General features: G+C 43.3%; 1 protein-coding gene across 7 annotated transcripts in view; it reads left to right on the top strand.

The window, feature by feature from the left end:
- The window catches only part of arhgef6 (Rac/Cdc42 guanine nucleotide exchange factor (GEF) 6), a 251,316-nt gene that overhangs the window by 141,924 nt on the left and 91,205 nt on the right, over positions 1-18,187 (top strand). For all 7 annotated transcript variants that reach the window (XM_059976675.1, XM_059976677.1, XM_059976674.1 and 4 more), the window contains 2 exons: positions 4,536-4,630; positions 5,429-5,524. In XM_059976675.1, coding sequence (XP_059832658.1) covers positions 4,536-4,630; positions 5,429-5,524 — 191 coding nt within the window. The remainder of the gene's footprint in view (positions 1-4,535; positions 4,631-5,428; positions 5,525-18,187) is intronic.

Here is an 18,187-nt window from a genome sequence, read left to right as displayed (position 1 = left end):
ATATTAAAGCAAGGAAAGATTAGATTGCAAACTCCGTCCCCTGCTAAACTCCGAGTGTTTTATGAAGATGGGATGCAACTGTATCAGACCGTGGAAGAGGTGACTACAGACATGAAGGCCAGAGGGTTGCCCATCAGCGTGATCAAGCCGAAGGAAAGCCTGACTAAGCAGTTACCCCGCTGTGCTTGGGAAATAGTGAGAGAATCGAGAAAGCAGGGGACGGGAAGAGGGCGAGAGAAATACATCAGGAAGAGACTGAGTTTTCTGAAGACAGTCCTCATCCCCTTCAGAAGAGCCATAAGGTTTGGCTAACATTAAAAATGTTGACAAATTAAATGGAAGCAAAAATAGACAGTACTATACCTATCTCGAGAAATACATTATAATGTGGATTTTATATTATTCAATTATTTTTTATTCATTCATTCACTCCTTTTACCCCAACTAAATGAGAATATATATATATATTCTGTGAGGGACTATCCCCCACAGCTAGACCTTTCCTGTAGCTCAACCCAGGGTCATCTACTAGAGACCTCAGCCTTGGGATCACACTTTCGTTGCCTTTTTTTAATTATTTGCATTTCTTGGTTCTTATTTGTTCAGGGAGTAGATCGATTAAATTTTATTCTGCTAATTTCAATGATATATTGACAGATAAATACACATGGCTAAGGACAAAGTAAAATTCATTTCTTTTAATGTCAATGGGCTGTTAAATCGAATCAAACGCAGTAGAATTCTATCCAAAATGAAATATTTTATTGAACTCCAAAAATTGAGCACCACAGTGCTTTCCAGAATTACGTTATCATTTCAGACCCGCCTCTTAAAGTGAAACCCCAACTAAATGTTGTGGTGGTGAATTATGTGCATTTCCACAAATTATGGTACCTTACAATGTCATTGTGATGGGAAGGTAATTGGTAAATGGTCCATTAAAATGTTTACTATGTGCATTCCACTGGCTAATCAACTGACTTGAACTGAACTTACACAGTGTAGTGAAGTGTGGGATGTTGTTTTATTAAACGCGTTGAAAACAAGTTTTGAGAGCAGCCCATGTGTGTCGACACATCGTGTTACTAGATATGCAAATGAAGCTGCGGGCTGCTTTGCTTTGTAAAGTTAATGTAAATTATTCTACAGCACAATTCATGGACAAACAGAACTATCACTGATGACCCAGAGCCAAAGGTACAAATATTTATCACCTAGTAGGGGAGTCTAGGACATGAGGGCACGACTTCAGGATTGGAAGGATGTCCATTTAGAACAGAGATGCGGCAAAATTACTTTAGTCAGAGGGTGGTAAATCTGTGGAATTTGGTGCTATGGGCGACTGTGGAGGCCAAGTGAATGGATTTAAGGAAGAGATTGATAGGTTGTTGATTAGCCAGGGAATTGAAGGGTAGGAGGAGAAGGCAGGGGAGTTGGGATGACTGGAAGAATTAAATCAGCCATGATTAAATGGTGGAGCAGACTCAATGGGCCGAATGGCATACTTCTGCTCCTGTATCTTATGGTGTAATGGTCTTATTACTGTGTGGAATGTTGCTGTGTGTAACCTGGTTGTTACTGCTGGAAACTGTTTGATCATTTTGTGCTTTGGGGCAACCTAAGTATGATTTAGTTTTTTTTTGCTCAGTTGTTTTCCTGTTTAAAGTGGCCATGATAATGTTCCAGAAGTTTCCCCAGAGAGTATTGCTATAGAAAAGCTGTCAAACTGGACCATATTCAGTTGCAGTACATGATGTATATTCCAGAACTAGCCACACACCTGGGTTAAGTTGTTCCATTACAGTTACAGTGCCAGCATCTACCCAGCTGTGGAAAACTTTGTAGACCAGAGCAGGAGAAATTTATCCTGGCTGCAACTATCGTACAATATTAACAATAAAAATTTGAAGGTAACGACATTGTATGAAAGCATTGTATGAAATAATGCAAGTAATACAATATAGTGGGATGCCATTGTCAGCAAGGGGATGGCTGGTGTTGGTGGCGCTGGCATGGCACTTCAGAGGCCATTGCAAGGTTAACCCATTTACTGCTGGTGTAGAACCAACTGTACCCAGATAAGGGTGTTAAAGGTCACCATAGTCTGATAATTTCACCATTACTTTTATCCAAACCAGAGCGCTTGTATTGTGGATGGCAGAGGATGTAGGTTTGGCAGGGTTTCTTGGGGCTGCTTCACCATGTAACTACAGAACCTTCTGCAGATGTTGTGCACTGGTGTCGGAGGGAGTGAATGTTTGGCGTGTCATTCAAGTGGGCTGCTCTGCCCTGGATGTTGTCTACTTCTGTAAATGTTGGAGGCTGCGTTCATTCCATAGAGTGTGGAAAAGTGCTGCTGTATGTGAGGATAGTCACTTTGCCAAAGGATAACCAATCTTGGACTTGTTCATTGCATTGAAATAATTGTTTCTGTTGAAGAGTAGGATGTATATTCTGTGATTACAGGCTACGCTGGAGTCCAGCATACCTGTCTTCACAGTTGCACAGCTAGGATGTCTTTTCCTTTTGGCTGCAATTTCTGTCACATGTCCTGTGAACCTGCACAGTTATTTACAGGTAGATTGAGGCACATGTCTCATAATTGCTTCACGTGTTGTACAGAATGGTTTGTATTATATGTTATATAGGTTATCTAGAGATTTAAAATATCTTAACTTTTGAGGGGAGAGAATAGAGTGATTTGTACAAAGTACAGTTGGTTCTGGTTAATTGGTCCATCGATTAATCTGGACAGCCGCCTATTTGGGACAACTCTTCAACTAATCAAAAATATAGCCGAGATTCTCTTCATTTATTTGGGACACTGTGCCACTTAATTGAGGTATGAGACTTGATGAACTATTTCTAAGTAGCTTCAGTTGCATGTGCGTGTAGCTGTTAGACCCTACACCATGCTTAGAGCAAACAATTTTTAAATAGTGTGAGTTGCATGTGTTTGTGTTTTGTCCCTGATAGTTGGTGAGAAATAAGTAATAAGACAATTCGGAACTGTATTGCTCACTACGGGTTCAAGCATTCAGGCTTGGAATTACCAAAAAATTCTGGGAGTGAAACTGAACTGGTTTCACTACTTCACCAAATTAGGAATTATGAAAAATTTGAAAGTAAAGACATCTTACAATGAAGATCTGGAGGGTGCAATCATCAAAGGCATTGTATGAAGGCAGTCTAATATTTGCACTTGATGGCTGCTAATTTGTTACTCAGTTAAATGGTAGTTTGTCATTTTTATACATTATTAATTATTTTCGTGAAACTTTGGCTAAATTGAGGCAGCCACGTCATTGGCCTGAAAATCCCAATGTGTCCCAATTAACTGGAATCCATTGTATGTGCTAAGTGATAGGGAAAGGGCAGGATAGTGGAATTAATTGAGAAGCTCTTTCTTAGGGCTTGTATGACAACAATAGGCTGATCTGTGTGTGAGATTCTATGTTGGGAAAATTTTAAAGATAAAGAATAGCTTTATTTGTCACACGTGCATTGAAACATCCAGTGAAATGCATTATTTGTGTCAAATCAACTGAGTGAGGATTGTACTGGGTGAAGCAAAAAATGTCACCATGCTTCCGGTGCCAACATAGCATGCCTACAATTTACTAACCGTAACCTGTGCGTTTTTGGAATGCAGAAGGAAATAAGAGCACCCGGCAAAACCCATGTTGTCACAGAGAGACTGTACAAACTCCTTACAGACAGCAACAGAAATCGAACCCCAACCTTACAGTTGGCACTGTAGAGCATTATGGCAAACATTGTGCTAAAATGCCACCCTTTTATCATATGCCACAACTTTTTTATGTTAATAAAACTGCACCTTGTTTGGATATGCTGATTAATTAAGATGTAACAGAATCCTTCAATTTACAAAGTAGGTACAGACGAGTAACTTCAAGCATATTGAAATCTACACAGATCTTTATGCCATGCGTATATTATTGGATATATTGTTATTGGAGAGAGTGTAGAGGAGGTTCACAAGGATGATTCTGGGAATGAAGGGGTTAACATATGAGGGCCATATGGCAGCTTTGGGCCCGTACTCACTGGAATTTAGAAGAATGCATGGGGATCTCACTGTAACCTGCCGAATGCCGAAGGAACTAGATAATGTGGATATAGAGAGGATGTTTCCTCTGGTAGGGGTATCCAGTACTAGAGGGCACAGCCTCAAAATTCAGGTGCAACCATTTAGAATTGAAGTAAGAGGAATTTTTTTAGTTAAAGAGTGGTGAATCTGTGGAACGCTCTCTCACAGTCTGCTGGGGGTGGGGGGGTGGTGCGCGCACGCGGTGGTCATGTCCGTGGTATATTCAAAACGAAAGTTGAAAGAATCCTGTTTAGTTGGGGCATCAAGAGATTTGGTGAGAGAGCAGGTGAATGGGATCTGGGATCAGCCGTAATGAAATGGCAGAGTGGACTCAGATGGGCTGAATTGCCTATTTCTGCACATATGTCTTATGGTTTTATGTTCTTATTATTGACGTGGTAAATATTCTTTTCTTTCCCCAAAGGTTATCCAGAATATTTTGGACAACGAACGTGATTATGCGAAGGAGTTGCAGGTTCTGCTCAGCACGTATTTGCGATCACTGCAGGCTAATGACAAGTTAGTATCCGGGTTCGTGCAGAGTCCCAGTCACCCTATGCATTAATGCTTCCTAAGCTGCATGGCCTGCTTTAGTTGTACATCACCATCATTTCTCTCACTATTCAATTCTGACTTCAGGACTGCCCCACTAACTTTAATTGCTTGTTATTGCTACCATGGCATTAGTTGCCAACACCCATTGACTGTCTTTACCTAGTGTATTTTTAAAGTCAGCTTCGGCTCACAGGGATCTGCCTTAATGTCTTCAGATGTGGCCAAACATAAGGCTGTCTGTAGTCGCCTTGTTAACTTGCAGACTGAGTTGGTAGTAAAGAAGACAAGTGTAATGTTAGCATTCATTTTGAAAGGAATAGAATATAAAAGCAAGAATGTAATAATGAGACTTTACAAAGTTGCTTTGACCACATTTTGAATATTATGTGTAGTTTTGGAGTGTATAAACTAAAAAAGGATTGCATTGGAGGCAGTCCAGAGGATATTCACGAGAATGACCATGGGAATGAAAGGATTAACGTATGAGAAGCGTTTGATGGCTCTGTGCCTCAACTTGCTTAAGTTAAGACGAATGATGTGGAATCTCATTGAAAACTATTGAATATTGAAAGGCCTAGATAGACTGGATGTGGAGAGTGTATTTTCTACAGTGGGGGAGTCTGGGACCAAAGGGCAAAGCCTCAGAATAATAGGACAGCCCTTTAAAACAGAGGAGGAGGAATTTCTTTAGCCAGAGGATGGTGAATCTGTGGAATTCATTGCTACAGGTGGATGCCCTTTCTTTCTTCCCCTGCTTTACAGGTTATCTGCAGCAGACATTATAGCATTGAAAGGGAATCTGGAAGAAATCTGCTCGTTTCAGCAAAGCCTTTGCCAGACTCTGGAAGAATGTGCAAAGTAAGTGGAAAGTTTACTTTGTTGCCACTGAAGTGTGTAACTTGTCCTTGAACTTGTTGGAAATACGAGTCAGTGTGTTTGTGTTGTCCTCAGTTTACCACCATTAGTGGTTGTCAGTTGCTCCTCAGTTGGTTTACCCACCCTACTCACCCTGGGCCATGTAATGAACTGATCCATATGAACAGTTTGCGGGATAAACTTAATCCCATACACATGACAGTAATAAGTTGGTTCCCGTACTTTATCTAGCAGCTCCAAAGACCAAATACATCATTAAATGTAAGGAAAGATTGAATAGGTTGGGACTTGGAATGTAGGAGATTGAGAGGAGATTTCATAGAGGTATACAAAATTATGAGGGGTACAGATAAGGTAAGTGCACACAGGCTTTCCACTGAGGTTGGGCGGGACTACAACCAGTGGTCATGAGTTAAGAGTGAAAGGTGAAAAGTTTAAGGGGACCATGAGGGGAAACTTCACTCAGAGGGTCGTGAGAGTGAAACGAGCTGCTGGCACAAGTGCTGCATGCAAGCTCGGTTTTAACGTTTAAGAGAAGTTTGGATAGGTACATGGATGGTAGGGGTATGAAGGGCTCTGGTCCCAGTGCAGTGGCACAGACTAGATGGGCCAAAAGGCCTGTTTCTCTGCTGAACTTTTCTATGACTACTTAATAAATGTGCTTAGTGCTAATTGCTAACGTAGCGATTAGCGTGATGCTGTTACAGCTCGGGGCATCAGAGTTCGGAGTTCAATCCTGGCATCCTCTGTGAGCAAATTTGTATGTCCTTTCCATGTGCACATGGGCTTCGTCCGGGTACTCTGGTTTGCTCCCATTGATCAAAGCCATTCCATTTAGTAGGTTAATTAGTTGTTTTAAATTTTCCCGTCATTAGGCTGGGGTTAAATCAGTGGGTTGGCGAGCAACCCTGCTCGAAGAGCCATAAGGGCCTGTTCTACACTGATTCAAAAGCTCTCATAGTCAAATGGCAAGGAACTCATTTGACCGCTTTATAAATTCATAACCAGCTCTTACAAATTCTGAATATAGGAGTGCAGGAAATGGTGCAAATGAGCTAAAATTTATCAGTTACTAACCTGAAGCACTGACCCATCCCAGCAGCAGCCAGTGTTCACACTAGTTTATTATGGAGTCTATGACAGACCTGTCTGACACAGAGGAAGTAACATGCCCAAATACAAGCAAGGTGGTGGAGCTCTTTCACAACCAGGTTTATAAGATTATGAGAGGCATGGATAGAGTAGACAGATAATATCTTTTCCCAGGGTTGAAATATCTAATACCAGAGGGCATGCATTTAAGGTGGGAAGAGGTAATTTCAAAGGGGACACGAGGGGCATGCTTTTTTTTTACTCGGAGTGGTGGGCATCTGGAATGTGCTGCGTCGGGAGGTGGTAGAGGTAGAGACATTTGGGACTTTTCAGAGATGTTTAGATAGCACACTAATGTGAGGAAAATGGTGGGATATGAGCATTGTGTAGGCAGATGAGATTAGTTTATTTAGCCATAAGGTTACTGATTATTTGGTTTTGGCACAACATTCTGGGCCATAGCACCTGTTCCTGTGCTGTACTGTTTTTGTTCTCTGTCCACAGTCACAGCTCAGGAGATATTCTGGCCAGTTATGCCAATGCTGGCTCCCTGAAGTTACCCCATTTCTTTGTTGCTTCCCCATTACTACCTCTCAAGCATTGTTCTTCAGTGTTCTAATATTTACTCTCATCTCTCTTTTATACTTTATACATCTGAAGAAACTTTTTATATCCTATTTAATATTATTGGCTAACTTAACTTTGTATTGCATCTTTTCCTTCTTTTGACTTCTTTAGTTGCCTTTTGCTGGTTTTAAATAGCTTCCCTATTCGCTAACTTCTCACTAATTTTTTTCTATATAATATGCTCTCTCTCTGGCTTTTATGTTGGCTTTAACTTCACTTATCAAGCATAGCTGTAAGCCAAATACTTTTTTGGGATGTATCCTTCCTGTGCCTTTCGAATTGCTCCCAGAAATTCCAACCATTGGTGTTCTGCCATCATCCCTGCTAGCGTTCTGTTCCAATCAGTTGGCCAGCTCCTCTGTAATTCCCTTTACCCTACTCTAATACTGATACAACTGACTTTAGCTTCTCCTTCTCGAATTACAGGATGAATTCTCTCATATTATGATCACTGCCTCCTAAAGATTCCTTTACATAAGAACATACATAAGAGATAGGAGCATAAGTAGGCCAATCGGCCCCTCAAGCCTGCTCCGCCATTCAACAAGATCATGGCTGATCCAATCTTAACTCTAGTTATCACCGAATCCCACAAGGCAACAGTGCCAACCAACAGGGCACCATGCCGCTCATTTTATTTTATTATTCATCCCGCCCAAACCCATGTGATCACCCGGGGGAAAAAAAAAACGATTTGCCAATTGAGGAGAAAAAAATCTGGAAAATTCCTCTCCGACCCATCCAGGCTATCGAAAACTGGCCCAGGAGATCATATAGCTGATCTAAACCTAGCCTCATGTCCACTTACCTGCTTGCTCACCGTATCCCCTAATGCCATTTTTATCCAGGAAAATGTCTATCTCCATTTTGAATTTATTGAGTGTAGTAGCTTCCACAGCTCTCTGGGGCAGTAAATTCCACAGCCCCACTACCCTCTGAGTGAAGAAATTTCTCCTCATCTCAGTCCTGGAATGGTATCCTCTTATTTTAAGATTATGTCCCCTAGTCCTAGTTTCACCCATCATTGGGAACATTCTCCCCGCATCCACCCGATCAAGCCCCTTCACAATCGTATATGTTTCAATAAGATCGCCTCTCATTCTTCGGAACTCCAATGAGTAGAGTCCCAATCTACTCAACCTCTCATTATACATCAACCCACCCATCCCCGGAATTAACCTAGTGAACCTTCTCTACACTGCCTCGAGAGCCAGTATGTCCTTTCTTAAATATGAACACCAGAACTGCACGCAGTACTCCAGGTGTGGTCTCACTAATACCCGGTACAACTGCAGTAAGACCTCCCTGTTCTTATACTCCATCCCCCTAGCAATAAAAGCCAGCAGTCCATTGGCCTTCTTGACCACCTGCTGTATTTGCATACTAACTTTTTGTGTTTCCTGCACCAGGACCCCCAGATCCCTTTGCACAGAAGCACTTTCCAGTTTCTCTCCATTTAGATAATAACTTGCTCTATTATTTTTCCTGCCAAAGTGCAAGACCTCACACTTGTCAGTATTATATTTCATCTGCCAAATGTCTGCCCAATCACTCAGCCTATCTATGTCCCCCTGCAGGGTTTCAATGTCCTCCGCACTCATTACACTCCCTCCCATCTTTGGGTCATCAGCAAACTTCGATACGTTGCACGTAGACCCTTTCTCCAAATCATTAATATAGATTGTAAAGAGTTGGGGTCCCAACACCAACTCCTGCGGAACACCACTAGTCACCAACTGCCAGTCTGAGAATAAACCATTTATCCCAACTCTCTGTTTTCTGTTAGAAAGCCAATCCTCCATCCATGCCAGAATATTATCCCAAATCCCATGATTTTTTACTTTAAGTAATAATCTTTGGTGTGGCACCTTGTCAAAAGCCTTTTGGAAATCCAAATACACCACATCCACTGGTTCCCCTTTATCTACCCTATATGTTATGTCCTCAAAGAACTCCCAACAAATTTGTCAAACGTGACTTCCCTTTTGTAAAGCCATGCTGACTTTGTCCTATTAAGCTATGTTTATCCAAATGCCCTGTTACTGTTTCCTTAATTATTGATTCCAACATTTTGCCAACCACAGATGTTAGGCTAACTGGCCTATAATTCCCAGCCTTCTGTCTATTGCCCCTTTTAAAATAAAGGAGTTACATTAGCATTTTTCCAATCTGCCGGGACCATTACCTTAAGCTCACTAATCAAATTTGGTTCATTATACCAGGAACAATCCAGAATTTCCTTTCCCTCAGTGAGTTCAACTTCAACCTCTAAAAATGCCATCTCGTAGGCATTCTACAAATTTCCACTCTTGGGATCCAGCACTAACCTGATTTTCCCAGTCTACCTGCATAATGAAATCCCCTATGCCCATCGTAACACTGTCCTTTTGACATGCATTTTTTTTTATCTCTTGCAATTTGTAGGCCACAGTTTGGAAACTATTCGGAGGTCTGTATATAACTCCCATCAGGGTCTTTTAATCCTTGCAGTTTCTCAACTCTACCCACAAGGATTCTACATCTTCTGATCCCATGTCACCTGTTTCTAAAAATTTGATTTAATATATTACCAACAGAGCTATGCTACCCCTTCTGTCTACCTGACTATCCATTCGATACAATGTGTATCCTTGGATGTTAAGCTCCCAGCTATAATCTTCTTTCTGACATATCATACCTGTCAATCTCTAACCACGCAACAAGATCACCTACCTTATTCAAATATAACACCTTCAGTCTTGTATTCATCACCCTTTTCGATTTTAGCCCCCTGTTATACTTTAACTCATCCCACTTATTGCAATTTTGCTTTATTATCTGCCTCTTTCCTCACAGTGTCCCTACAGCCTCCCCACACTGCATGTGGTTGTATACCAACTGTCCCATGCTCTGCCCTATTGCTCTGGTTCCTGCCACCTCCCCACCAACAAATTAGATTAAACCCTCCTCAACAGCTCCAGGAAGCCTTCGGGTTCAGGTGTAACCCGTCCTTTTTTCCACAGGTCATACCTTACTCAGAAGAGATCCTAATGATCCAAAAATCTGAAACCCTGTCCCCAGCTCCACTTTTTCACCCATGCATTCATATTTCCAAATCGTCTATTCTGACCCTCACTGCCACGTGGCACAGGCGTTCAGAGGTTGCTATCCTGGAGGTCCCAGGTCCTGCTTTTCATCTTTTTACCTTACTTCCTATATTCTTCCTTCAGGATATCCTACCTTTTCCTACATCTGTCGTGGTTAGCAATACGTACCAAGACTTCTGGCCATTTAGCCTCCCCCTTTAGAATGCTGTGGAGCCAATCATAGACATCCCTGACCTCGGTACCTGGAGGCAACATGCCATCTGGATGTCTCTTTCATGTCCACAGAATCTGCATTCTGTTGCTTTAGTGATGGAATCCTCTATCACTGCTACAGTTGTTATCTACCGCCTTCCCTTCTGAATTACAGAGTTAGACTCTATGCCAGAGATCAGGTTGCTACAGCTTCCCCAGTTTCCCCCCAACAGTATCCAAAGTGGGATACTTATTATTGAGGGGAATGGCCTCAGAGGTACTTTGCAGTGGCTGCCTATTACCTTTCCCTCTACTGACAGTCACCTGCTTTCAGCAACTTAGGGGTGACTACCTCTGTAGTTCCTCTCTTTCACCTCCTTAGTTTCCCATATGAGCCAAAGATCATCGAGCTGCAGCTCCAGTTCCTTAATGTGGACACATGGACCCTAAGGAGCTGCAGTTCGGTGCAGATGTAGCTATCAGGGAGACAGCAGATCTCCCTTAGTTCCCACATCTCAAACAAGTAATTCTGGACCCATTCCTAATTTACTAACTATGTACCAACAGGAAAAAAAAACTTACTGGAAGCTTACATAGAACCTCCACCTGTGCTTGCTCAAGTCTATTCTTGCCTAAGCCTGACCACTCTAACTCTTTACCACTACAACAAAGGCCACTCCACTTATACCGTGCTTTTTCTTATCAGCCCCTGCTGGGTGTTGAAAAGATTGTTATGATTGCAGCCTGCCGTCTTGAAAGCACCCAAGGTCTTTTTAAGCCTCATGTTGCATCTTTAATGAATGACCTCTCGTGTTGATTGCAGCCCACTGACTTTCTTTAAGTGTTGACTTTTGTGGTCTGTAATGATAGTGAGGATAAAGGCACAGAGTTGCCTTTTCAGATGGATGATTCAAATAAACACGCAGCACTGAAAGCAAAACATTATCTTAAATAAGTTAATAAAATATAATTTAAAATGCAAGTAGTAAAGCGTAGCATCAGTAGACAGTTCTCTGTCCTAGTGATGAGATTGTTGTGGTGGCAAGGTATTCATTAGTCTCACAGCCTGAGGGAAGAATCTGTTACCCAGTCTGGCAGTCCTAGTCCTGCTGCTCCTATACCTCCTTCCTGATGGTAGTGGGTCAAAGAGATTGTGGGATGGGTGGTAGAGTCCACAACAATGCTTCTGGCCCTTCTTCTACAAATCTCGCAACAGGGGAATAGGGGACCCTGGTGATTCTCTTGGTGGCTTTTGCTATCCTCTGTAGGGGCTTGCAGTCTGATGCCTTGCAGTTTTTATACTATAGTATATAAGATTTGGGAGCCATCTGTTGGGAAATCCATCAGAATACTTCGGCTTTCAGTATGGCCCTTGTGCTGCTGGATAAGGCAGGATTTAATTCATTTACTATTTACATTTAAGGGTTGTAAGCTGATGGAGTTTACTGGAGTTCAGCACTGTCTGTGGAACGATGCTTGAGAGAGGGGTGTCCACAAGCAGAGGGGACACACAGTGAATGACTGACAGCTTCCTGTTACAGAACCTAGCAATCATGTATTCAGCTTTATATTGTTTGTTTCAGCATGAGCAATTAGTAACACATTTGTTGTACACATCTTTACAAGCTTCTGAAATTACAAACATGAAATTCTGCAGATGGCAAAATCCAAAGTGTCACATACAAAAAGCTGGAAGAGCTAGCAGCATCTATGGAAATTAATAAACAGTCGACGTTTTAGGCAGAGACTGTTCATCAGGTATGGAGAAGAAGGGGAAACGCTGTAATATGTCTTTCCTCTTCCTTCCTAGTCCTGATGAAAAGTCTTGACCGAGAGCCTCTGAAATCAGTTGTTTTTCTTCCTCCTGAGCCACTGGCCATAATGTGTAAAGCAAACAACTTTACCAAGGTTTAGCATCTAACTTGAGCACCTAACTCCCTGAGCTCCCTATGCAGAACCTCATCACTCCTCCTACCCGTGTATTTGCTACCTACAAGGACCAGGACCTTTAGCTCTTCACCCTCCTGCTTGAGAATGCTAAGGAATCTATCCTAGATGTCCTGGACCCTGGCACCTGGAAGGCATCTTGTTCCCGCCAACCGAACCACCTGTCTCTTCCCTTGAATAATGAATCCCTAATCACCATAGTGTGCCTCTTCTCCCCTTTCCCTTCCAGATCACCGGGCCCAACAGTGTCAGAGACCCGACCCCTGTTACTGCTAGGTCATTCCTCCCTCCCCCCCACAGTATCCACAGTGATATACCCATTGTTATTGCTGAGGGAGATGGTCATTAGGTCCTCTGTACTGTCTCCTTAATTCTCTTTCCCTTCCTGACTGTTGCCCAGTTTCCTGTAACCTGCACCTTGGGTGTAACTACCTCTCCGTATGTCCTGTTTATCATCCCTTCAACTTCCCGAATGACCTGCAGTTCATCCCGTCCCAGCTCCAACTCCTTAACGCAGATTGTTAGAAGCTGTAAACACGAGAAAATCTGCAGAGGCTAGAAATTCGAGCAACATACAAAATGATGTAGGAATTCAGCAGGCCGGGGAGCATCGATGGAAAAAAAGTGCACTCGACATTTTGAGCCGAAATCCTTCAGCAGGACTCATAGAAACATAGAAAACCTACAGCATAATACAGGCCCTTTGGCCCACAAAGCTGTGCCGAACATGTCCTTACCTGAGAAATTACCTAGGTTACCCATAGCCCTCTACTTTTCTGAGCTTCATGTATCTGTACAGGAGTCTCTTAAAAGACCCTATCATATCCACCTCCAGCACCGCTGCCGGCAGCCCATTCCACGCACTCACCACTCTCTGCATTAAAAACTTGCCCCTGACATCTCCTCTGTACTTACTTCCAAGCATCTTAAAACTATACCCTCTCATGCTAGCCATTTCAGCCCTGGGGAAAAGCCTCTGAATATCCACACGATCAATGCCTCTCATCATCTATCAGATCACCTCATTCTCTGTTGCTCCAAGGAAAAAAGGCCGAGTTCACTCAACCTATTCTCATAAGGTATGTTCCCCAATCCAGGCAACATCCTTCTGCACCCTTTCTATGGTTTCCACATCCTTCCTATAGTGAGGCGAACAGAACTGAGCACAGTACTCCAAGTGGGGTCTGACTAGGGTCCCATATAGCGGCAACATTACCTCTCGGCTCCTAAACCCATTCCCACGATTGATGAAGGCCAATGCACCATATGCGTTCTTAACCACAGAGTCAAACTGTGTAGCAGCTTTGTGTGTCCTATGGACTCGGGCCCCAAGATCCCTCTAATCCTCCACACTGCCAAGAGTCTTACCATTCTGTCATCATATTTGACCTACCAAAATCATCCACCTCACACTTATTTGGGTTGAACACAATCTGCCACTTCTCAGCCCAGTTTTGCATCCTGCCAATGTCCCGCTGTAAACTCTGAAAGCCCTCCACACTATCAACAACACCTCCAACCTTTGTGTCATCAGCAAATTTACCATCCCTCCACTTTTTCATCCAGGTTGTTTATAAAAATCACGAAGAGTGGGTGTCCCAGCACAGATCCCTGAGGCACACCACTGGTGACCGACCTCCATGCAGAAGATGACCCATCTACAACCACCCTTTGCCTTCTGTGGGCAAGCCAGATCTGGATCAACAAAACTATGTTCCCTTTGATCCCATGCCTCCTTACTTTCTCAATAAGCCTTGCATGGGGTACCTTATCAAATGCCTTGCTGAAATCCATACACACTACATCTACATTTTGTGGTGGGAGGTAGTTGTCCGTCATGGGATATTAAAAAATTAGATTCAAAAATCATCAATGTGTTTAGTCACATCCTCAAAAAATTTTATTTACTCTCGTTAGACAAGACCTAACTTTGACAAAGCCATGCTGACTGTTCCTAATCATATTATGCCTTTCCAAACGTTCATAAATCCTGCCTTTTAGGATCTTCTCTATCAACTTACCAACCACTGAAGTAAGACTCACTGGTCTATAACTTCCTGTGCAATCTCTACTCCCTTTCTTGAGTAAGGGAACTACATCCGCAACCCTCCAATCCTTCAGAGCCTCTCCTGGCCCCACTGATGATGCAAATATCATCGCCAGAGGCTCAACAATCTCTTCCCTTGCCTCCCACAGAAGCCTGGAGTACATCTCATCCAGTCCCGGTGACTTATCCAACTTGATGCTTTCTAAAAGCTCCTGCTCATCCTCTTTCTTACTAACTACATGCTCAAGCTTTTCAGTCCACTGTAAATCATCCCTACAATCGCCACGGTTCTTTTCCAAAGTGAATACTGAAGCAAAGTAGATACAAAGTTCCATACAAACTTTTCCACTGTCACATTTGATTAGTCCTATTCTCTCACATCTTATCCTCTTGCTCTTAAGCAAACCACCAGCTCTATAGCAAAGTAAGCCCAGCAGCGTCTCTACTTTCTGCGAAGGCTGAGGGAAGTCCATCTCCCACCCCCCCCCCCCCCCCCCCCCGCCCCATGCTCATCACATTCTACAGGGGTTGTATTGAGAGCATCCTGAGCAGCTGCATCACTGCCTGGTTCGGAAACTGCACCATCTTGGATCGTAAGACCCTGCAGCGGATAGTGAGGTCAGCTGAGAAGATCACTGGGGGGTCTCTTCCCGCCATTATAGACGTTTACACTACACGCTGCATCCGCAAAGCAAACAACATTATGAAGGACCCCGCGCACCCCTCATACAAATTCTTCTCCCTCCTGCCGTCTGGGAAAAGGCACCGAAGCATTCGGGCTCACAGGACCAGACTATGTAACAGTTTCTTCCCCCAAGCTATCAGACTCCTCAATACCCAGAGCCTGGACTGACACCTTGCCCTATTGTCCTGTTTATTATTTATTATAATGCCTGCACTGTTTTGTGCACTTTATGTAGTCTTGGGTATGTCTGTAGTCCAGTGTAGTTTTTTTCTGTATTTTTTACGTAGCTCAGTCTAGTTTTTGTACTGTGTCATGTAACAGCATGGTCCTGAAAAAGTGTTGTCTCATTTTTACTATGTACTGTACCAGCAGTTATGGTCAAAGTGACAATAAAAAGTGACTTGACTTGACTTAACATTCTTGTAGAATGCCTTGGGGTTTCCCTTAATCCTGTCTGCTGAGGCCTTCTCATGGCCCCTTCTGGCTCTCCTAATTTCTTTATTAATCTCCTTCCTGCTAGCCTTATAATCTTCTAGTTCTCTATCATTACCTAGCTTTTTGAACCTTTCCTAAGCTCTTCTTGACTAGATTTACAACAGCCTTTGTACACCACGGTTCCTGTGCCCTACCATCCTTTCCCTGTCTCATTGGAACATACCTTTGCAGAACTCCACACAAATCTCCCCTGAACATTTGCCACATTTCTTCCGTACAATTCCTTGAGAACATCTGTTCCCAATTTATGCTTCCAAGTTCCTGCCCGATAGCTTCATATTTCCCCTTACTCCAATTAAACGCTTTCCTAACTTGTCTGTTCCTATCCATCTCCAGCTTGTCTCACCAGACAGTCTGCCATTCTTGTCTACGCATGGTGTTAGGATTGGTCTCCTTTTGGATTAATCGGGTCACGATATGAACATTCCTGACTGGACCCTTTTTTTTAACGAGGCCGAGTGGCTAGCTTGACTCTCAACCTGGCATGGATGGAAAGCTTGCTCAGGGGTAAGCTTGACTTGGATTCGAACTTGGGAGCCTTCACTCAGGAGTCCGGCGCTGATGCCATTGCGCCACCAGCCAGCCAGTGCTATGGTAAAGGAGATAGAATTATGATCACTGTCTCCAAAATGCTCTCCCACTGAGAGACCTGACCAGGTTCATTTCTCAATACCAGATGAAGTACAGCCTAGGAAGCAAGCTACCATCCATGCTTCTTTCCTGCGTCCACAGAATTGCCTTTCTGCCCCCCTAACTATAGAGTCCCCTATCACTGCTGCCATCCTCTTCCTTTCCCTACCCATCTGAGCCACAGGTTCAGGCTCTGTGCCACAGGTGCAGCCACTGCTGCTTCCCCCAGGTAGGCCGTCCCCCCAACAGTCACTCAAACGGGAGTACTTATTGTCAAGGGGTACAGCCACAGTTGATGTTACAGCCTGAAACGTCAACTGTACTTTTTTCGTAGATGCTTCCTGGCCTGCTGAGTTCCTCCAGCATTTTGTATGTGGTGTTAGAAGCTGTAGCTGGATGCATTCTTGCAATTGTAGTCATCAAGGACACTGGAGGTCTCCCTGCCTTCACACATCCTGCAAGAGGAGCATTCCCCTGTTGTGCTAGGCATATCTACTGTCCTACCTGAACAAATGTAAAGAAGGAAGGGGGATAAAATTCTACCCGCAGCTTTTATTTTTTGCTTTCTCTGAATAAAACTTCTCTTCATCTAAGCCTCGAAGAGCTAAAGCCTCACTACTCTAACTCTGTCCACTCCATTGCTAGCTGCTGCGCTTGCCCCTACCTTCCTTTAATTTATCCCTTCTAATCACTGGTCACTGGTGTCAACTCCAAAAAAACTGCCGCAAGTTCCTGCCTTCTTCTGCTCTGTAAACGAGCCTGAGGAAAGTTCCCTCCTCTGAAGCTGCTGATCTCCCTATCAGTCGCTAGTTAAAGCTCCAAGGTTGTCTTAAGGTTATCTCTGTTGACCATCTCCCTAAATCTTTGTAATTTGGTGACCATCCTGTCGGCAGAAGCAGATTGTCATTTAATCTGTTACAACCGTTCTGCATTTGAGTTCCATTTCCTGTTCATTGTGACCTGAGTGGGAAGCGTTGTTACATGTTTCAGTCCAGGCATGTGCTGCACCTGAGAATGTGTGATTGCTCAGCTGCCCAGTGACTTGGTGGAGTCTTCATGTTCACATCAGTACAATCCTGCTGCTGGGACCCTGCTCTGTCTGCTGGCTCTGGCAGATGGAATGTTTTCACTTCAGCATGGTGCCAACTGTCTACCCAGGGAATGGTTCGCACGCAGAGCTGTGGAATATTTTAGGAGGAATTGTATTTAAAATTACAAAGGGCGTAGATAGAGTTAGTGTACTATATACAGTCTGTTTCTCAACAGTAGCGAATCAAGAGCTGGAGAAGAATCAGATTTAATATCACTAGCGTATGTTGTTTTGCGGCAGCGGTACATGGTGATGAGCTGCTTTCTTATGGGGTAGCTTAAGATGGGAATCTTATTCAGTATGAAGCAGTTGGGCCGAAGGGCCAGTTTACATGCTGTATGACTGAATTTTGTGAGTAGCTGGGTAGCAGTGTCTCCAACACTGCATCCAGAGTGCCCCCTGGTGCTCATTTAAATCATCCTTAAGTCTCTGCAGGAATATATAGACACAATGAACATATTCCTGCTAGGTGTTTTCCTGCTCATCCACTCCAGCCACCAGAAAGCTGTTTGGTGATGTCTGCAAATCACCTTTCAAAGCTAGGGGAAAAGGCAGTAATCAGCATTAAGGCAAAGGTGAGAAACAAGAAACTGCAGATGCTGGAACATAGGACAATGTGAAAACTGCTGGATAGTTACTGGGTCAGGCAGCATCCACGGAGGGAAATAATCAGTCAACGTTTTGAATAGAGACCCTTTATCTGGACTGAGTAGAAAGCTGCCTGATCTGCAATCCGGCGCAATGTGCAGACTTC

The sequence above is a fragment of the Hypanus sabinus genome, chromosome 8 (genome assembly GCF_030144855.1).
Source record: "Hypanus sabinus isolate sHypSab1 chromosome 8, sHypSab1.hap1, whole genome shotgun sequence".
Lineage (NCBI taxonomy): Eukaryota > Metazoa > Chordata > Chondrichthyes > Myliobatiformes > Dasyatidae > Hypanus > Hypanus sabinus.
Note: the sequence above shows the minus strand (reverse complement) of the source record. Positions and strands in the feature narration are given on the sequence as shown.